The sequence below is a fragment of the Grus americana genome, chromosome 12 (assembly GCF_028858705.1).
Source record: "Grus americana isolate bGruAme1 chromosome 12, bGruAme1.mat, whole genome shotgun sequence".
NCBI classification, from domain to species: domain Eukaryota; kingdom Metazoa; phylum Chordata; class Aves; order Gruiformes; family Gruidae; genus Grus; species Grus americana.
The window spans coordinates 22,570,080-22,592,305 of record NC_072863.1 but is presented as its reverse complement, the minus strand read 5'-3'; the positions used below and the strand labels follow the sequence as shown (position 1 = coordinate 22,592,305).

Below are 22,226 nucleotides of genomic sequence, written 5' to 3'. Positions count from 1 at the left end.
CAGAGAGGGAGAGATGTCTTGTTTCAGCTCGCTATTCTTCCGCAACAAAACCAAATGAATTAATAAACCATTTGGGGCTGTCCTCCAGACCTTCCCCTCCTCCTCAGCAAGCAGAAAACAGGTTTTTTTATACCTTTCTACAGCTCAGGCTTTCAGGGATGAAAACCAGGAGATGTCCTCCAGGCCTCCAAGGAGCAAGAGGGCAGCTCCTTGGCTCCTCTGGGTGGAAAAGGCATGAGTAGGGACATGGTGGTCGTCATGCCCAGGCTTGTGACCCCCTCAAGAGTACCAAGGGAGACATCCTAACCCAAGGGGACTCAGCTGGTCTGCTCAGAAGTCTTTCTCATCTCAGGGGAAGGGCTGCACTAGCCCGTTGTCTTGTCCCTGCACCTACAGAACATCTTTGAAAAAAAAAAAAATCTTCCCTTCAAAGAAATGCTGGTTTCTGCCAGTGCAAGGGCATCTCTTTAACCGAAATAGTAAGATGGGTTTGAGTTGGTGAGTTTTTTTCTGGATTACGGGGAGTGTCAGCTTACTCTCTACTTCAAAAAGGCATGAAATGCTCCGGAGGGGTGCTGCAGGGTACCAACCAGAGACGTTTCGAAAGAAGGACATGCATCATGCGCTGTAAAACCCGGCTGGGTTCATGGTGACCATCCAAGGGAAATCATTTTTCATGGGACGGGACCATGGCACTCTTTTTCTTTCCTTGTATCCCGCCCAAATGGGCGTGCTCACGTGAAGAGAGGTCGCCGGAAAGCGGTCACGGTGGAGCGGAGAGCCAGACCCACACCTTCTCCTTTGTTTCTAGGTCCTGTTGTGCGAGGCCAACTCTCCAGGCAGCTGTCCAGGCACTGCAGCCTTCCAGGTAAAAGCACTGCAAGGGATGTCCTAGGGCAAGCCTGGGAGCAGGTGAGGGTGCCAGTGAAGATGGGGGTTCAGGTCCATCTGGACAAGGAGGTGTCTAGAGTATTTGAGATTCAGTAGTGGCTTTGTGCGACTCGTGATTCCCAGGTGGCCCAGTGCTTGGTCTCACTGGCCATGAGAGCCTCCTCGGTGGCTTCAGTCCCTTCACCCCACTTGTAGAATAACATCTAAGCTGTTGCATTTGTTGGACAAACTTGGTTGGAGACCAGAAGTGGAGCTGAGCCAACACCTTTCAGTGAGGACTTTGAAGTCTTCCCAAATCCTGGTTTTTCATCTCTTCAAAAGGTGATCAGAGGTGGATTAGCTGGAGAGGAGGCATGAAGGAGAGACAGCCACCTCTCATAGAAGCTTTTAATATTGGAGCGGGGACATTTAATAAGACCTTCTGTTGAGCATCTGCATGTGTGGAGATGCTGGCCAACGTGACGGTTTGAAGGACACTTGAAAGCACAACTTCCATCTCGCACTGCTCAGCTTGTGCTTGGCTCCCGGCGCTAGACAGGGAGATTTTGTTCTGCACGTTCCGCAGCTTTTGGGAAAGGCTGTGGTCCAGAACCACAAATAGTCATTGCCCAAAGGATTTAATGCTCCAAAAAGGAAATGGAAAGTGGAAAACTGCAGCTGTAACACGGAAGGGAGGCTTCCCAGGGCTGGATTAGACTCTGGCAGATTTTCCAATGAGTGATATCTTGGTCTCAAACTCTCTTCGAGTAGGAAAAAGCAGAAAGAATGGGAGAAAGGTGAAGTGGGAGGGACACTTTGCAGGCAGTAGGCTTTGTCTCTTTTTGGGGGTGAGGAGGGTTTAGTTCTCTGCAAATAGTTTCATCTCTCTGTGGCTCACTGCTGGAAAGAGATAACGATGCTTCTGCTGTCTGCTCTGGCTGGAGAAGGAGTATTTGTTTGCACATGTGGGCTGGACCCTTGTCATAAGCATGGGGTGCTCAGCTGGACCCAAGGGTCTACCTAGTGCATCTCTATGTATTGGGACAGGCTTCAGCTCGTGTAATTGATGCAGCTGCAGTGATTTGGGCAGACCTCAGCTCCCCAAACTGACACCAAAAGAGAAGGGGAAATCCATGAAGTCTGGCGTGAGTCTCCAAGAGGAAGAGGCTCACCAGGAGCACCAACACACAGAGCACACTCAGGCACGTTGCTGTGTTGTCCCACCCCAAAGTACTCACAGATCCGGGTTGAGCTGGACAGAGTTTCTGCAAAATAGGACAAGAATTTCTGGAAGGAGGAGAAAGAGGAGATGCCATCTCCCCCTTTCTTCTCACCCAGAAGCTGAGTCTCTGCTGGGATGAAGGAAATGTGGGTCCGTGCTACACGTATGGATATGCCCTGCTCTGTAAGGACAGGCTGTGCCTTCTCACTTTGGGAAATTTAAGCCCTTTGCTTTTCTTAACCAAATGCAAAATGCAACTCCTCCCTTTGGTGTTGAGCAAGAAAAATTTGGTTTGCGTGAAGAAAGGATTCCAGTTTGCTCCTTCCCCCAGTATATCAAGAGTTGCAACGATTCCCACCTTTCCCTTTTGCCTTCCTGCCACTAACACCCCCAGCTTGGCCAGCAAATGGAGCAATCGCCCAGCCCTGCCTGGAATCTCCCCACGAGGCCATTAGTTTGTGGAATTTCTGCTTGGCAAAAATATCTAGACAGGAAGTGAGTGCAGTTACATCCGCGTGGAAGCTGCCGATGGGGCTGCTTTCTGAAAGTGCCTCCTGGAAAATTCAGAGAAAAGCAGATTCCTGTGCAAAGAAAGGCAGCTGGAGCCATTTTTGTGCAGCAGACGCTGCAAAGGAACGATCGCTGGGAACAGCATGTTCATGTGTATGGTCCTGCTGGAGACGACGACCTGGGGAACACCTTCCCAACCTTTCCTCATCGACTCCTTTGTTGCCTTGAGGCTCTTGAAGGTTCTTCCACTTTACACACTGGGGATGCGGACAGGAATTACTTGTGTTTTTGCAAACTGGTGATCCCAAAGAACAAGAAGCACTCGGGTGCGGAGCTGTCTTCCATGCAAAAGGGCAACGTATGGCTGGGTTTCAGCAGAAAACAGCAAGGTCAGACAAGCCAGACAGCTTTCCCTAGAGATAGCAGGGAGCCTGGATAGGTGAAAATGTTGAGCCAAGACAATTTACAATGACTTTAACTTTCATTTTATGATTTCAAGGCTGTCTCTTCCAATCAAACCATAAACTGGATGAGATATACAGCCTGCCTATACATTGCACATATGGCACTGATTAAAGAGCAAGATGAGCTAATGGTGTTGAAGTCATTGCTATGAACACATGCAATCCCTCGTACGCCTGCAGCACCCCGCAGCACAAAAAGCTCCCAAGGCGCCGTGTCGTATGGTGTTGTTATGAGGTTGGGGTTGGTTTTTTTTCTATCATGAGATCTGAATTCGGTCCTGACTCTGCTTCTGCATCCCTACGTGACCACGGGCATTACGGGCATTTGGTTCTCCCCCCACATCACTGGGTGACATCCTGGATGCTGCAAATTGGGCATCTCTCTCGGCAGTAATTCCTCACCCAGGCCAGTTTCACCCCACTGAGCGGATACTGTGGGTGCCCTCGGTAGCTCGTGCTGAGACCGTGGAAATGGGAGAAATCCTGCAAGTCAGGGGGAGGATGTGGAGGGCAGGGGAATCCCCTGAAGGACATGGAGGCTGATTCCAGGGAGATGGAAAAACCCACAACTCTATTTGTGAAGAAGGCATGGAGTTTCCTACCTCACCTTTGGCTCCAGACAATTAAGCAAAACTATTTATAATATGTCCTTCCACATCAACTGATCTGAGTGATTCACAAAATTAATTTAACCAAAGGGGAGAATGAGAGAGTGAAATATTAGGTAGGACTGGAAAGAAAAACTGGGGTGAAACAGGCCTCTGTTGCCATAGATTTAAGCTTAACTCTGTCCTGAAATTTGCCTGGTTTTGCTCAAATTTAGAAGGAAATCACAGGTTCAAGCGGTTTACATCATGTCAAGATGCCTTTTGAAATTTATTTCATAAGATGCATCACTAAAAAAAGAAAGTTTAAAAGCCCAAGAAGCGGTGCTGGCATGGATTTTGATTTTAGCATCTTCCTTTGCAGAGAAGGATGAAACTCTTTGTGTTCATTCCAGCCTGCCTCCAAATCCAGGCTTCCAATCCCCCCCAAAAAAAAATCCTTGCAAAAATGGAAACTCCAGACATTGCCCAGCTGTAATTTTACACAAAATGGGGATTAATGCAGTTCTTCCGGCGGAGGACGCGGAGCCGAGCACAGACCCCTCTGCCAGCTTGCGGGGGAGGTGTGTGTGGGGGGGTATTTCATTTTCCCTTGGCGGAGGTGTCAGGAGGAGGGGCAGCCGGGCTTCTCCTCTGCGCCTCTGCTCCCAGGCTGCACCACCTCCTGGTGCAGAGCCTGAGGGATTCACCCAAAATCCCAGAGAATCGGAGTGCTGGAAGAAGAACAAACTGCTGGGAAGATCCCCCCCCCCAAGGTGTGCAAAGCCTCTGCAAGGAAAAAAACACTCACCCTCAGCCGGTCGGCACGCCGCCGCTTCTCCTCCTCCTTCCAATCCTATTAGTATTAGAGAGGGATAGAGCTATAAGAGGAAAAGCCCATCTCTTAGCAGCAGTGCTGACAGCTTGCCTTTTAAATCTTTAATAAGCACCGGCTTGCGCGGCCGCTCTCATCTGCCGCACGACAGCACGTGGAAGCTGAAACGCAGTGGCCTGGTCCCTGCCGAGGGTACGCTGGGTGTTTGGAAGGTACCTGGGGAACCTCAGCCATTAAAATGCAGCATCAGAGCCTCAGCGTTGCAGTTCTTACTCCAGCAAAAACTCTTTCCTCTTCCACTTGTGTGCCAGGACCTTAATTCAAGACCGTGTTCCCTTGTCCCATATGGAGGTGATGGGTGCTGCTCCCTGCGCCCTGCGATCGAGGGCATCCGTAACCGCGGGAGACGGGGGGACAGGTCTGCCAACAAAGGACATCAGGCACCACGACTTCTGGGTGGCTGAGTTCTGCCCTGTTCATCCCACGCAGCTCCCAAAAGGGTTTGCAAGGACCCTGTGGCATTGAGTTTGGCTCAGACTTCCTCCTCCAGATCTCAATTTGGGACTGCAGACAGTCCCTCCGCTTACCTGGGTGCAAAAATAGCCACTCTGGGGCATTAATTAGAAACCTTTACAGACGCACTGACAGACGGTGACCACAAAGACTTCGCCAGAGTCTCAGGGTGAAGATTATTGCTATGGGAAGCAGAAGGCCGTGTTTACAGCTTAGGAAGGAGTCAGGAATTGACTCTCAGAACCCACAATTAATGACGGTGGCGATAGGCATGGAGCATGCTGGGATTCTGCTGCCCTCTCCTGGATGCAGCACCTTGTTCTGGCCCATCAGTGCTGGATGGTGGTGGTAGAGCACGGCGAGGTTGTCTGCAAGGCAGAACCTCGATGTCCTGTCTTCTGGCAACCATAAGCCGTGGAAAGCTGCTCAGCTCTCGGTCTTTCAGAGGCTGGGGCACCCAGTTGCACCCCTTGCTTCCCATGGCGAGGTGGAGCACATTTTGGGTGCACGTCAAATCAGGGTGACCTTGGCCAAAACCTTCTTCTCCCTCTGCAAGAGCAGAGACGGTGGCTCATGGAGGGTTTGTGCAGACCCAGAGAAAGCTCCACCTGGCTGCCGCGTCTGTGGGACAAGCAGTGGTCCAGCTTTTGGAAAGGGAGACCTCAGGCTTTGTTCCTAGGGTGGCACGTGAAGTAACCATCTCAGATGAGTGGACAGCTTATGTTCTGGTCTAAATCTGGTTATCAGCTGTTTGACAGTGATTCTCAACATGTGGGCTTGGGAGAATGGAAATATCCACCCTGAAGATGAGCGGCAGCTTAAAGCGTGGGGAAAAATGGAGTTCAGAAGAGCATCGGTAGGGATCGGGGGCACAGCAGCCGTACCTAGGAGACAGCCGTATTGTGCCCAGCGCTGGATAAAAGCAAAGCAGGCTACGAATGCTTCAGCGGGGTATTTAGCACTGAAATATTTAAATCAGAGGAAGAGCGTGTCTGTCACAGCGTGTGGGTGCATGGGGGCCAGGGGAGAAAGTAGGGACCTGAACGTGCTTACGAGGCGCGTGCCTCTGTCCTGTGCGGCTGCAGGAAGCGGGATGCAGGCAAGCACGGATGCTAGCACCCTTGACACTTTTTTCTGCCAGACCCAACCTATTTTCCCAGCCCATTATGTGTGTTTGTAGAGCAAAAAGGAGACCTACGAGGATGAGAGTGTGTAGTGGACCACGCACAGGGCTGTGTGTGTATGCACAGATCGGTGTCCCGCTCTGACCTCACACCCACAGTGCACACAACAGCCTCCGGACATGTATGTGAGCAGCCACTGTTGTGGGCAGAGCGAGTGGAAATGGAGCAGCCTGGATTTACTGCACTGCATGCCGACGGGATGATCCAACTCTGAGGCTCGGTCATGGAGAGGAAAAATCCCTTGTATGGGGCAGGAACTACAGTGAGGTCCCAAGCTGTATCTGTGCTATATGGCAAATGTAAATGTCTGCTTAGAAATGTCAGGAAAGAAAAAGATGGAAGAGCTGGAGCACTAATCCTAGTATTTAGGGCAAATACTTTGGTATTTCCTCACTGTTTGCAAATTCGGTGTAAATGAAGCAATATCTTGAAAGCCAGTGATATAAAGGGTAAGGAAAGAGGCAGAAGAGCTTCAAAGAAGAGGGAGGAAGAATAGCAATACATGGTGGGATGCTGTAGGAGGTGGTTACAGGCACTGCCCGAAGCTGAAATATCACCCTAAGAAGGGGTCTGGGAGGCAATGGGGAGGATCACGGCAGATGCTGTCCATCCCCACCCCGGGCACCCAGCGTGGTGCTCTGGGAGGTGCTTTAAACTCTGCAGACGACCAGGTGTGGACTGTGATCGTCACACACCACCCTGGCCCCTTCTCGCACTCCCTGTGCATCACTTGCCTTCTAAGAGTTTCTTCTTTGGGTCTTGATTTTTTTTTTTAGGTAGCTCCTGGCTTAGCCTGCCTGTTCCCCAGCCTTCAGAAACAGAGCACAGCCCGAGAAAACACATGTCTTCTTCTGAGCCCATCCTGGACCTCAAGACAGACATGGCAGAAGCACTTCCAGGTGAGAAACATGAAACATGTAAAAATACCTATTTCTTGGAGGTTTCCAACAAGAGGCATGAAGATGCAAACCCCAGTGTGGGGACCTGCTGCTTTGCTGATTTCACCTGTCTTTCCTTTGCTCATTTAGAGGGAACCCAGTGAAGCAGAAACCCAAGTGGTAGGCATTCATTTCTGGGGCTTCTGACCAGATAAGACTTAACATCCTTTCATGATGTTACAGCCAATAACTAGGAGAGCCCAAGAATCCCTTTTCTTCCCCAAAGATCAACGCCAAACAATTTCTGTGCTTCATTTTTTCATATTTCCTCTACAATCTTTTCAAAATTGTGGATGTAGACATGTCCAGTGATGATCTGTGGCTGGGGACAAATTCATTCTGGACAGAAATGGGTGGCCTAAGAAGGGTACACACCCTCAAAGTCTGCCAGTGACTGTCAGGAGCAAATTGACCCCTCTTTTAAGTACCTGCTGAAGCATCTTTTTGGTTGCTATGGCAAGGTTAAGAAATATTTCAGCTGTGAAAGAAACCTGGCAATTCTTTAAGGACACCAAGAGACGAGTGGTAATAACTGATGCAATAACTCACACTGGGCTCTAGTGATGGTTTGCTCCAGGTAGACGTTCCCAAGACTAGTCCATGCTCTTGGAAAAAACCTCCTGGCCTCTTCCAGCTTGAAGGGCTCAGCTGACCAGGAGCTGCTCCCCTTGGCAGAGCAGCACCTCTTGAAAAGCGTTTGCCATACACAATATTGATGACTAATTCCTGCCAAGAAATAGGCAATACCCAAATGGATTGGCTTGACGAGAAGTGCCAAGTGAAAGCTGCTTTTGCTTCACGCGGCATTGGAACACCTACCCTGGGCCAGATGTTTTGCTGATGTAAATCGGCGCGGCTCCATTGGCTTCAGTTACAGCCGCTTACAACATCTGAGGGCCTGGCTCTGCACCATCACCGGAATTTGACCTCTTGTGTCTGAATTCATTCTGCCTTGCCAAAACAAAACGTGCTATAATTCCCACCCCGGCCATAAAGCTGCAGCCATTGCACTCAAAAAGCACGATCAAATGAAGCAATCAAGCAAAGTCTCGGTCCAATAAAACTACATATTTACCACCCCTCAGCTGGCTCTGCTTTAGGAGGCATTTCACAGTTGCTCCAAAGCAACTCCTCCGGCAGATTGCCTCCATACGCTGTTCTCAGACAGGACCTTGTAAGTCCTGGGACATCCCAGCATCAGGGGAAAGCAAAACTTCTGGCTACCAGCGCCAGAGAATGCAGTGAGGTTGGGACACCCTCAGGGAGGGGGGGGGGTTGGATTTGCTGCTTCGTCCCCCACCTTCCTCGGGAGTGCCAGAACTGAGGCAGATTGGTGCAGATGCTAAATTAACCAATGACATTATCACTCGGGTGATTATCCACTGCTTATGAATAAGGGGGAAAGACTATTTGGACTGCACAGATCCACACGGAGCAGGAAACCTTGTCTAAAACTGACAGCTGAGCTCCTACCCTCCCAAAACAACAACAACAAAAAAAGATACGTTCGGGGAAACATAAACGCTTTCGCAGGGATGGATCTGAATTGCAGCAATAAACCGTGTGATGGAGGCAGTCAAAGAGCAGAGAGTCGCGGCCCCGGGCCCCGCGCAGGCACGCTTCTCCCCTCGCTCAGCAGGCAGGCTCCATCCCTCGCACGGCTCCCCACGCTTGTGCGGTGTCAGCTCCCGCAGCTCCGGGGAGAAGGGGAAATCAGGAGGAAGTCAGAAATTAAACCCGCCGCGGGATGAACTCGGAACAGCAATTATCCCGCTGACGGATATGGTGTCAGCCTTCACCGAGGGGTTTATTGCGTGGCGAGCGCTGATTTAGATCACGGTGGGGGCTTGGCCCCGAATTAGCTGCAGAGACGCACCCTTTACGGCGTCTGTTCCATCTCCAGACAGAACCTGGGTACTGACAGAAGTCACGTATAACAAAAGGTGGCTTGAGTTAGATATCCGCCTGCCAGTCATGACAGACACGCCGATTTAAATGCAAAAAAGATCCGAATTACACAGCGCTCACATGCAACTCCCGCAGAGCACGCTCTCCGGAGCTGCTGCATTTCTCCCCTGCACACATTTGCAGGGTGGAGGCATTTCCACAGCGCACCCATTCCTGCGGCATGCGTCTATAGCCACAAGCACCCAGCAAACGTTTACTTCGAGGAACGCTCTTGAGAGTATTTTGTTTCCTGCAACCACACTGCCCGGCACCACGATCCTGCAAGCTAAACATCCTTATAAAAGGTGAAGTTGTGACCTTCATACACACAGGAGGTGAAAAGGGTGATGTTTGTGAGCCCATCTCTATCGCTGATACACTTCCCAAGCTGTTCTTCGTGTCTTTAGCACACGGGGCCTGGGAGGAATGGGGGAACAGAGCTACTGCCCACCAAGGGCTGCTGCTGGGCTTTGAGCATCCGTGGCACGCATGGCACCAACACCAGCAGATACCACTGACCAGCTTTCCTCCACCTTTCAGAGCTGGACCTTCCCTCCAGTCAGCCCTCAGAAACAAACTTGAAATCCCCAATTCCTGAACCCACCTTGCCTCCTGCTGACAGCAAATGACAGGGAAAAAAAACTGGATTATTTTTTTAAGGTTGGGTCTTTCAAAAGGTGCGCCTTGCTTGTTTAGATTCCCCCCCCCCCCCCTACTTCTTGCTGAGATATTGCAACAGCAGGAATTGATTCTAAAAATAGCAGCAGGGGTTTCTGTCACCCATGCAATGAGTTTTGGGCTCGAGCCACTCTCTGCACCTGCGCATAAAAGATAACCAGCCCAGTCGGGTGCTTTCTGCTGAGCTTGGTACCTTCTGCCAAGGGATCCAGGTCTCCCTGGAGAGCCAGCTCAGGGCTAACGGGCATCACCAGAGCTGCGTGGCAGGGCCGGGGTACCAACCTGCGAGCAAAGCGCGTTGGCACGGCTGCGCGTAAGGCTCCCTCCCAGCGCTACCCGCCAGCTGGATTAAACAGAGACTTTTAGAATACGCACAGCAAAAGCAGCGCCTGTGCTGATAAATATATATATATTGCTCCCCAGGGCATAGAAAGGACCTCGGGTTTTAGCAGGGAAGTTTAAAACCAGAGGGTGTTTGTCCGTCCTGGCCCTGGCAGCGCCGGGTGCTGCCGGGGTTGCCATAGCAGTTAATCCATTCACATCCCTCACCAGCGCTGCGGATTTAGCAACAACCTTTGCTGGCACAACCGGTGTAACCGCGGCTCTTGGGAATGCAGAGGCTACGCCGCAGGCAGGTAGGGTCAAAGGCATTTATTTCTGCCGAGTCTTGTCCTTTGATAAAATAAGGGGGATGAGAGCCAACCAGGAGAGCAGACACCGGTTTTCGGGCTTGACTTTTCCATAAAAAATTCAGGCAGAGGCAAGACCTGGGACTGATGAGGTCTAGGAGCTTGCTGCTTCGCGTCGGGCATGGGTAAGTTGTGGATACACCCTGTGCATCCTGGTGAACATCCAGCCTGTCCTGGCCACCGCTGGCGGTCGGTTGACCAAACCTTCTGAAGGCAGAAGCAGGCTGGCACTTTGCAGGGGACATATAAAATCCACAATTGTTTTCAATCCACAATAATCCATGCTCTGACATATGAAATCCACAATTGTTTCTGTCACCACCTGCTTTTTGGACACAGTCTAAGCTCCCCATCGCTATCAGGCTGTCAAGTAAGAGATGATGAGAAACTTTTTGGACGAAGAATAAATCTGTTTTCTGAACGTGCTTTTAGGGCAAGCAAAACTTGGGTTGAAGCGAACTGTTTAGGTCCGCATACACAAACTGACCATGTTCTTCCAGCACTTGTTTTGAAACGTTTCTCCATCTTTGTGCCACAACACCCTAAGTTTAAGAGGCTAGAAAGGAGTTTAATAAGCTTGTAAAGGAACTGAGTCGTTCCTGTTTGACCCCAAGCGATGTGTTGGTGCTGATTTTTCATTTAAAAACTGGAAGAAAAAGAGCAGTTGAAATAAAGCCGTGGAATAGAAACAGTCTGAGATGCACAAAGCTCTGCTTCTGCCCGTGGTGGGGGTTTCCCTCCGATGCCCAGTTCTCTGCTTGGCTGCCCGGCACAGGCTCAGAGAATGCTTTTGTTTGGGAGAAAAAAAAAAAAAAAAGAAGAGAAGAATCTCCTTTTCTATTTTGGGGAAATTTGGGTCTCTGAAGCAAATGGTGGGAAAGGAAAAGCAATCTTTGAGGCCAACGCAGTCTGAGCTGAAGATCCCCTGTTTGGCTGGGGAAGCACCCCAGGAATGAACTGCTCTTCACCCGTGCGTGTTGGGACCTCAGGACAACCCCCATCAGCTGGAAGCACCGGCAGAGAGAAGCAAACCCAACGGTGCGAGGCTGGACCCTGGGCTCCTGGCACACGGCAAGTTCATCTCCCCGTCAACCACTCCGGAAAAATAAAATGCTATCCAGAAAAGCAGCAAGGGGTCGGGACAGTGTGTGCTTCCCCCTGCAAAGCACGAGCTCACCATGTACAGGAGCCCGTTAATTGCACTCAGCAGGACTTCTATCGGCACCATGGGGCTGCGTCGGAAGCGCCACTTCTGCGCTCTAATTGATGCTCTAAAGCAGACAAAAGCGTCACATAGGAAGCAAAGTCTAAGAAAATTAAAAAACGATGAGAAAATCAGTCTGCATAACAGATCTCTTTTCCCAGTTCCGTAGGCGTGAGGTGCACTCAGAAGAGCTGCGAGGTGCCCTGGGATCGTCGTAGGAGCCATAGCCCCATATCGCCATATCGCGGCTGGCCCCACGGAGGCTCTCCCTGACAAGACACACAAATGTGAGGAAAGCTTAGCCTGAGGAAAAATGAAGCTATTTGTCCAAAGCTGCAGAGAAGATCAATGGAAATACCCTGGAAGACCTAGACCGCCTCAGAGTCCGGGGCAATTCAGCGTCAGGTTTGGTCCAGGTCAAACTCTAGCCAAAGTGATCCCCACGCTCTTGAAATCACTTGCACGTGGAAAGAAAACACACGCTCGTCCTCGTAGCACACCCCAGCCTTTTATCTGGGGTCAGAAGAACTCTGGTCTCATGGACAGGATTAAGCACAGATCCCTAGACCTAAGTATCTTGTACCAGTCACGGGATATCTACTGGTGGCCAGTGTAGAAGAGCGGCCCAGATGAACATCCACTCCTTGACATCTGCAAGTTGTTGGATCCTGCAAATTCCAACGCAGAGCTGACTTTCCTCAGAAAACTTCTGCAAATCCGCGTTGCTTTTGGCACCCCTCCAGTCCTTTGCTGTTTGGAAGCACCTGTGCCCATGCAGGTGAACTCATGGGCTGTGATGCTTGGCCAGGAGGAAGCTCGCATTTCAGCACCGTATGGGGGGAAAATAAAAACCCGCTGAGGTCTGCATTTCTCAATGAGCGCAAGATCGTTTCTACAGATGTTAGCGTGACAGCCAGCCAGAGCAGGCTACGAGATAACATGCCCTTGGTGAATGAAATTGAACAAAGGTAAGTAAATTGTTATGGGCAATTAATGAGTATTTCCAAAGACAAGTCATTAAGAGTCACTAGCTCCTTTATGCAAAGTCCCTCGGCTACCTAGAGATGGCCTAAACTACTTTATCACACCTAAATTAGCAGAATTACACTGCTGGTACCTGCAAAAGATCTGGACCAAGCCGTGCACTGACACAGGGGACTGTTCACTGGAGGGGCACAGGAATGGCCTGAAGATCACCTTCTCGGCAGTTTCGAAGCAAAGAAATAACGCCCTGAGCAAACCTATCCTCTAGCAAGGGATTTTTCAGTGCGGATCCACACCGTGGTGCCGCTCTCCCCAAGCTCGGCAGCCCACGATGCGTCTCGGGCAGTCCCAGACGCAATGGGAACACAGCAAGAGCAGAGAGAGTGCAAGAGCGTGGAGGTTGCACGTTCGCAGCCTGGCAGCCAGCCTTGCCAGAGCCTGCACAAGAAATCGGTGTGCTCTGGCACAGAGAGCGTGCAGGAGCAGTACCCAGGAGACCTGAGGTTTTGTCCTCAGCCTGGTGACCTTAACAAGTTATTTCATTTCTCCCCGCCTCAGAATGGAAATAATGTGATCTAAAATGTGTTGAAAGCTTTAGCGGAGAGAAAAAAAAATTAAAAAAAGCTATATCAAGCCAGCTGCAGTCATTGGATGGTCTAGGAGCTACGATGCTGGAGAAGAACTGAAGAGATTTGAATTCAGTCTCCAGCTAAGCCGTAGGTTTCTTGTCTGTATTTGGGTGCATCAGCTTATATTCCCTGTGCCTCAGCCCTCCATTTCACAAACACAGTTGTGAGGCTCGCAGATAAGATGATTAAAGCAGTATAAGAACTTAGAGACTTTATTCCATCACTCAAAGAATTTGGGGCAAAGATACATCCTTGCAACTTCCTGGAGAGATTTGCCAAAGAAAATCCAGCCTTCAAGGTTTCTGCTCAGTGATGGATGACATTTCCGCCTTCCACCTCTAGTAATGTTAGTGCTGGAGCTGTTCAAGTAAATGTCAAAATTTAAAAAAAAAAAAAAAAAAGAGGAAGGAAGAGAGGAAAAAACCCAACGCTATCATTACAAAAAGTTTTCAAGGAGATATAAAAATCCACCTTGACATTTTCTGCTTCCATGGGGGGCAAAGTCTAGGATGAAGAATTTAAAATAGAAGTACTTTATATCTCTGCTAGCAGATGTACTTAAAAAAACAAAACAAAAAAAAAAAAAAAAACCAGCAGCAGTTCAGGAATTTAGACATTTTAGAGAAAAATCTTTGCTTCATTTCCAGAGCTCTTTGGTTTAGAGAAATAAGGCAGCAGCTTTCCCTGGGGGTTTGGTGGGTCCACCCTGAAGCCAACCTCAGCTGCTCTGGGGTCCCCCCTGTGTCAGCCCCCCCCCATGCTGACTTCCCGCACGGAGACCTGCTGGTGGAGCCACCGCCGAGGGCATCCATCAGCTCTGACAGTGAAAAGTGCCTGAGGGGATAAGGAAAGGAGAAGAACAAACCAAGAGAGAAAAGGGACAGGGAAACCCCCCCCCAGGAGAAGCAAGGGGGGGTCTCACCAGGACAGCCTCTCCCAGGCCGTGCTGCTTTTGCTATAGTAGATCTGTATTTTTGATCAGGACTCAAACTCCCTTCTGATTGCTTTCACGTGTTAATAGCAAAGACTGGAGCACATCTGGTCAGGGCAGATGTTGCAGCGCTAATTGCTGTTCATTTTGGGCAGGTGCGTTACTGCTTATCGAAATCCTAAATGTTCCGTACTCACGGTACCTGCTGCGCCCTGCGCACTCCCTCCTATAAAGTCCTACATGAAAAACTACGACGTGAGCAGGGGAAAAGGGTGAGGATAATTCACACCCCAGTGGCAATCGCTTCCTATAAACCCCACGTAACGGCATTTTCACAATGCACTTTTGCTGCGATGGCCAGAGCGTTTGTAACGCGAGGGTAAATGCGTAGCCCCAGGAGTACGTAGGTGGGTATATAGGTGGAGGGCTGGAAACTGAAAGGCACACAGAGGTGGTACAAGGGAAAAACCTCGAGAGCGGCAAATGGGAGGCACTACTCAGGTTAAAGCTGTGCAGCAGCGGGGGGTTTTTTTAAGTGTTTTGAGAGGAAGCGCCGAAAACCACTGCCAGGTTAATACTGCTGCTCAGAAAAACAAATCTTGTTATTGCGAGGGGAAGAAAGTCTCCCTGTGTCTGATCCGACTAAAAAAAACCAGCCGTGCGAATGAAAACAATGACAAGAAATACCCCCCGCCCCATCCCAAAGCTTTCAAAGAGCAGGAAAGCCCGTGTTTCTGCCGAAGATATTTAGAAAAAACAGGAACTTTAAGGGGGAAACAGAAAAAAAAAACAACAAACTTTCAAAACAAATCTCTGCTAAACCAACCAAATTGTGAGAACGTGTCTGCCAGCTGTGGAGCAGGGTCTGGCCCTAGGCAGGCACAGACCTGAACCCACCCTGTGCTCAGAGCCCTCAGCCACCTGAGGACACTTCTGCTGTCCCACCACCACGTGTCACATACCCACGGCACCCCCAGAGCCCCACGAGCCCGTCTCCAGCATCTTCTGCATCACTGGGGCATTTCATCCGGAGAGCAGCACGGTAGTCACTGTTGGGATAGCACCAGCGCGCCTTGGCTGGCATCAGCGATAAGGAAGGATGTGTGGGAAAGGTCTGCTGGACCGGGTGAAGACCCCTCTCACCTTCTCATCCATGCTAGGCATGGGTATCAGCAAACATTCCTTGAGGTTCAGCTGTAAATGTATATGCTGCTCTTTGCAAACCTGGGGAGGGGGTGCAGGGAGACCCTCTGCTAAATGCTTTCTTAGCAGTTCGCATTAACTTTTCTCCCCGACTGATTTTCCCTGGCAGCTGGTAATTGAAACAGTGGCTATTTCCCATGCAGAGTCACTGCTTGTTTTCCACTGTTGTTAACAAACAAAAGCATGTGCAAGCCCTGCCCGAGGTCTGTGGGAGGCTGTGCGATTTATTCTTCCATTTCAGACCTCCTGAGATTTATTCTTCCATTTCAGACCTCCTTGCATCTCAGTTTTCTGGTTCGGACCATTCCTGCGCTCAGCATCCCTGGGCACTGCTGTAGACCAAGCCATAGACCACAGGAAGCCCATAACCTTCCCAGGACCACCCAAGCCCACCCAGGGCTGGTCCCAGGGCTCAGACAACCCAAGGCTTGGGGAAGGGCTCACCAACGTGGTGTCTTGGCTTTGCCTGCCCAGCTGGACCCCCCCCCACGGGGACCCAGCTGTGATTGCCCCATGCCCAAGTGAGCTGAGCTACCCGCACCCCCTGCGTGGCTGCACCCTGGATGCTCCCGCTCCTCACACGGCTCTCTGCTTTCCTTCCCCAGACCACAGCAACCCTGAGGAACTGAAGCAAAGCCACGAGACGAGGCAGGACCCAGGTAGCCCCAGCGCTGGGGATGACTTTGCAATCTCTGGCGCAAACAGCCATGACAAACCCAGCCCAGCTCCGGCCATGGATGAGACCTTCCCAAGCAGAGACCCCGAGTTGGAGGCAAGGGATCCCAGCCCCACCAACTCCTTGCCATGGCCAGAAGCTCCCGAGGAGTGTCCAGCCCGCCCCAACACTCTGGACTTCTCCAAGTCCCTGAAGAAGCTAGAGGAGGTGAAGCAGACGGGGCAGAGGCGAAACAGTGACCACGCAGCAGTGAAGGAGAACGGGGTGGAGGTCAGCCCTGCCATGGCAGTGGTGGTGAGCGAGGAGAGGCGGGCGCTGGAGTCCGAGCTGGGGAAGTGCATCGAGGACTTCCGTAAGATCAAGTTCCCCGTCACCTTTCCCAACAAGAAGCGGCAGTGGCAGAGCGAGCTGCTGAAGAAATACCAGCTGTGAGAGGAGACCTTGTCCCCTGCCCTGGGGGAGGATGTCCTCCAGTACGTTGAGCGTCTCCACCGATGTCTCCTGGGTAGTAGGTGGCAGAGGCTGTCCACGCTCCCAAAATGAGGAGTGTGAACGCCCATCAGGAGGCCTTCAGGAGGGATGCATGATATTCTAAGTGGCATAAGCATAGGTGGAGGGGCATAGAAAAAGGAAGGAGGCCCAGGGTGAATGTTCAGGGCCAGAGCTACCATCCAGCAGAAGTTCCTACATTTATGAGAATGAATTTTCCTGGCATTTCAAATAATAAAATATAGTTGGTGTCGAAAATTAATTCCGGTCTCCTCATCTCTTCGGTACAGATGTTCGAACTTAGCTGTTCAAAACTGCACAAGTGGATTAGACGTTCAGTTTTCCTGCAGTTAATGGGAATTATACATCTGACTCCCCTACGTTCTTGCCAAAACTTCTCTGTCTGTAATGTTTGCAACTGGATTCAGCAAAACCTTCTTTTCAGGAGGGGTCATGATGTTTTGCAGACATTTTCTTTTTCTTACACAAACACTTGAACACTGCCCAACCTTGTGTTTGGGCCTCCAGCCAGAGACGAGCCAGTGAGAGGGAGGGTGCTGCCCCAGGAACCCATGGCTGAGCCGGTCAACATCACCTCTGATGACCAAGGACCCCCACTTTGAAAGGAGAATGGGAGCAGCTCAGGCGTATGGGGCTCCTCCACAGAATGGGTGACCATCTGGGTGAGCTGTGTGGGTCCAGATCAGAGGAGGGGGTCGGGAGGGTGACTTTGGGGTGGAGGTATCTTACAGACCACCCCATGAGGGTGAGGAAGGGCACAGAGCCTTTAAACAACTTGAGGAAGCCTCTGAGTGGCAAACTCTGCTCTCACGGGAGACTTCAACCTCCTGGTACCTGCTGGAAGGACAACGGGTCAGGATACAAGTGGTCTCAGAGATTTATGGGGAGTTTCATGGATAAGTTCATGACAGAGGTGCTGGATGGGCCAACTGGAGGATGCACAGCTGCATAATGGAGAAGACCTAGTTGGGGCTGTGATAGCCGATGGCAGCTTTGGTCCCAACCACCAGAAACAGTGATTCTCAAGGTCCTGGGAGGAGCAAGGAAGGTGAGTAGCAGAGTAAAGACCTTGGCTGACCCGAGCTGTGACCACGCTCATCCATCTGTTCCCTGTCACCCGTGGGAGCCCCATGAGACAGTCCCCCCCATCCTGCATCCCACCACCCCCACCAGCTGTCTTGTCCCCCAGCAGGCCAGAGAAGTCCATTGCTCTGCAGACAGCAACTTTCCTCACCCCTAATTCCTGGCCGTGGCTCCTGGGACGATCCAGGGATATCCCTGCATGTCGCAGAGGAACCACCTGGTGCTCTGACTGTGATCTCCAAGCAGCTCCTTGGATGGCAAATAACCTTTTTCCAGATTAAATGAAAATGAATGGAACGAAAAACCACCGAGTGTTTGCTGTGGTGAGGCTCTGCCAGGAGCGAGGAGTTGCTTGGCCCCTCGGGGAGTAGACAGGGAGGCCAGATCTGCATTCTTCTTCCTTTTACATGCAGCCACACTAGGAAAGTGTCTACAAGAACGTGGAGAGCCAGGGAAGTGTGAGATAACGCCGGGGCAGAGTTGGCAGCCAGCAAAAGGCTCCATAAAGTGGGGGGAACCGTATCATCCCCTGCACAGGACCTTCGGTTCCCAGGAGATGGACAGACATGGAGCTTATAAGAGCAAAAGTGTCACGGGAGGGGGCTGAGGCAGAGGCCGTCAGATCTGGAGCCTGTCCACGGCCGCGCTGGAGGCACTTCAGTAGAAAGAGCTGCCGAAGACGATGTTGGTGCTAAAACCAGCTGTCAAACATCCCTGCAGCTGATCTGGCAATTGAAGGCAGCCCCATCTCTGTCTATTTGCCCCAAGATTTGTGCCTTGGGGATCACAGCTTCTCCCACCCAAAGACAGGGTCCAGCCAGGCTCTTCCACGTGCTCCGATCAGCCTCCAGCCACCAGAAGTGCCAGCCCTGCCCCAAAACCGATTCCTCGGTGGCCTGAAATATTTATACCTGACACACACAGGGCTCGTTCAACATCACAGAGTGTTTCTCGCCAGCCGGGAACAGCTGGTAAAGTGACTCATTCCTGTTTATCCTTCAATATTTGTCCTTCTTTATTCAAAACGGCGCTCTGTTCTGTTTGATTCAGGGAATTTATTTTCATTTATCTTCACATCCCAGGAAATTCGCATTTTTTTTTTCTGTGCTCTCCTCCAAAGTCAATGGGACGCAAAGCCCATTTTCTCCCAGATACTTTGGTCCTTGACATCAGTGGGAGCAATTTCAAGTTTCCACATGCCAAGGGCAGAGCTTGACTCGCCCTGAGCAGAGCCCTGGGCACGGGGTCTGGAAATCAGATCTTGTTTCTGCCGCTGACCTGCTGTGTGATGCTGGAAACATCAGGTGCTCGCTGTTTGTGCTGTTATCCTCCTCGCCAGCGATTGCACATCGTGTTTGCTGCCAGCTGAAGGCGTGTGAATGGGTGCCTGGCTGCTGCAAGGTCACCCGACGCTTCTTGCCTGCAGCCGCGAGCGCTCTCCCCCCGTCTTGGTGACGGTGCAGGAGAATCGGAGATCGCTGGGACACGATGCTGTCTCCTGCCAAGGGAACAAACGTCACAGCTTCTCCTCTCCATTTATTTTCCCCAAATGCCTCAGCTTTGCTTGAGCAGCAGGAAGCCATTAATTACCCAGTGACAGTGTTCCACAAGCATCCCTTAATTGAATGCCATTATCCCTTAATTAATTAAATACCAATTAATTACCAGGAACATTGCATGACATGTAACAAATGCCATCAGCTACTTGAGACAGAATAATTTAAAACCCGGTGAGCATGGCCCAAATAATAACGATCAGGAATTGCCGGGCAAAGAAAACTAACGATCTTAGTGCCATTTCCCTGAAGGCAGGTTGGGACGTGCTTGTGGGGAAATCCCCCCTCCAGACTCACGTCTGTCCAGGAGAGCTGAAGGGGCTTTTGCTTTTCAAGCAGGCAGAAGCCCAGGCGGGCACAGCTTCAGCTGGTTTCCTCTGGCACCACCCATGAATTCAAAGCTGGTCCAAAATGCCGCGGTAGCTCGGGACTCCTGCCGCTGATGCCGAGTTAAAGGAAATACTTCACGGGCACACAACGGTGCAAGTGGTTGTCTCATTTGGCTGAGTAGTATTTGTACGTAAGCAGAATTTTCATAAGCAGGAAAATGCAAAATGTGGACTTTTCTTTCCAATCTGGAGCAAACAGAAACTTTTTTTTTTTTTTTCCCCTCCATGGAGGAGAAACATTGAATTTCCAGCAGTAACCTTGCGGGATGGGTTTCTGCACACAGCAGCACAAGGGATAGCCCTGCCCCTGAGCACGGGGACACAAAGCACGGGTTATTGCCATTTCCAGGATGAAATCCCTAAGGTCATGCTGCTTGCCACACAGGGCAGGAGCAGATCTGAGCCTCAAGCTCTGCCACCCAGTTTGCTGCCTTAAGGCGAGACACCCCCAATCACCATAGGCTTGGTCCTGTGCTCCCTTTAGCAGCCCTGGTTTTACGTCTGGAGACGTGCCCTGTGCAACGAAACCCACTTCTTTGCTTCTTTCTTAGCCATGCGGGGATAAAACCTCCCTGCTGCCGGAAGGCGAGCAGCCCCCATGGCATTCATCCCGCGGGCATCGCAGATTCGCAGCCTCTCTGCCCGTGGCAAGCCTGGAAGAGTGGACAGGAGAGAATCCCGAGGTCTCACAGCTCTTGGCCGCAGGGAAAGGCAGCAAAGCTGAGCACGTGCCAGCTTCCCCCATCCCCAGCGGTCCGGCAAGTGGGACACTCCTGCCCGCACAGCCACGGAGGAGTTAAAGCCTTACGCGGCTCTGAATCCTCTGCCAGCCGAGTGGAGATAATAGCCTTTCTCAGACGAGCGCTTAATGGCCGTCAGGGAGGATGGTAAATGGATTATATTTTTATTTTAAACTAGCGGTAAAGCCAGGAGCAGATCCAGAGAGGGGAAACAACGGCACATGCATGGATGCAAAAGGCAGAAAATTGAATAACTAGCCTTCCAAAAGTACCCCCCTGTCTAAATATCTCTGTTTCTAAAGGTTACCATCAGGTACCCTTCATGTCACCCAAGCGCTCTCTCCTGCGCTCTTATCTTGCTCTCTCTCTTCATTCCAGGACTGCTTATGAACTCGCTCTGCCTCTTTCTTCAGGCACCAGAAAGCTCCTTGCTGCCAGCAGGAAAATCAACCCACTTCAATAAAAGAAAATGGGACTCAGGGAGAGCTATTTCTAATTTGCAGCGTTTTATCCACCTCAGACATCTCCTCAAGGATGGAGGCTGCCCAAGGCAGCAGTGTCCGCCCAGGATTGGAAAGGGAATTTAGCTGCACGAGCAACTTGCTTGCAAGTGACGACAGAGAGATTCACGAGTAAGAATCAGGTTTGGTTTAGCACAGCAGTCTTGGGAATGCCCTTTCAGAAAACCACTTGGCTTTGCAAAAGCGATGCAGAGGTTTTCCGGGCTGTCTGGGAAATTTAGGCATGTCTTTCACCCTTTTCCAGTTGGGCATGGGAGTCTTCCCATGAGCCTCATATACACCGAATATATAATAAATTGTATGTATTGCCCTCAGAGGTGGATATAACGAAACGAGCTGCCGAGTGCAGCCAGGGAACAGCGATGGTTGCAAACACTTGTATGACTGTGCCATAAGTAAGTTCTTGCCAGCAGCTTCCCGGATCTTCTTCCCATCCCAAAGGTACGGAAAAGCCACCACTGATGCTCTCCCCAGCAGGCATGTCTTAAGGGGGGGGGCGGCTGAAATGTTTAGGACTCGGGAAACTTGAAACTGCTTATTTTCATTTCAAAAAACAGAGCACCTGATCAAAATAGTTTATTGTGCAGCCAGCAAGGAGAAGAAAAGCCTGCTTTGGTTTAACGCATACAGTGATTTAATTGATATAATGATCCTAATGTTCTACTAAAGGAACGTTGCAGCCTGAGTTATGTCAAATAAACTCATTTTTTCCTCTTCTGCAATTAATATGATCTATGTCTATTTTCCAAGCACTGGGAGATTAAAACTGGGATCAATGAACTGTCTGGAAACTATAAATCAAGCAGAGAAGAATCTTGTATTAAAGGGAAAAATCCCAGATTTGACCCGCTGGTGGGTGACGCTGCGGAAGGGTCGTCAAGAGGATTGCTGCAAGACTGAAGAGCTCGGTGGGGATCCTGGGCTTGGCTGAGGAGGTGCGAGGGGAACAGAAGTTTCTTTCCCTCCCCGTACATGAAGTTTTCTTTGGTTTTGATGCCAGCTGTGGGCACCTTGCAGGTAGGAGAGGGAAGCCCATGCCGCTGCGGGCAGCCTGCCTGCAGGAGTGATGGATGGGTCTCAGAAGTAGAGAGGAAAGAGAGAGATCGTCTTCTGCTTGCAAGAGACTAAATCACTTCGTTCCTATTCTATTAACACCCAGAAAACCCAACGGGACTTTGCCTACATAAGGAAAACTTATTATAGCCTATAACTAACCACCATTAGTTACAGGCAGCGCCAGCCTAAACACTGCAGGGAAATTAAGCTGTTTGTTTAATGCTTTTTCCATGCTCTCTTATTAGAGATAAACAGCTTTGATCTCCCGGGATTCGCCTCACCAGGCCAAGGCCAATGCTTTTATCTATTT

The 22,226-nt window shown here is 50.6% G+C and overlaps 1 protein-coding gene across 2 annotated transcripts; it reads left to right on the top strand.

The window, feature by feature from the left end:
* Positions 1–583: 583 nt before the first annotated feature.
* LOC129211879 (BTB/POZ domain-containing protein KCTD16-like) lies at positions 584–16,747 on the top strand. Of its 2 annotated transcripts, XM_054839637.1 has the most exons (3): positions 584–868; positions 6,959–7,081; positions 15,991–16,747. In XM_054839637.1, exons 2-3 carry the CDS (start codon positions 7,024–7,026, stop codon positions 16,491–16,493), a joined length of 561 nt encoding a protein of 186 aa, XP_054695612.1. In that variant the 5' UTR covers positions 584–868; positions 6,959–7,023; the 3' UTR covers positions 16,494–16,747. The 2 variants fall into 2 exon arrangements, with proteins under 2 accessions (XP_054695612.1, XP_054695613.1); XM_054839638.1 differs by lacking the exon at positions 584–868 and having other exon boundaries at positions 6,817–7,081.
* The last annotated feature ends 5,479 nt before the right edge of the window (positions 16,748–22,226 follow it).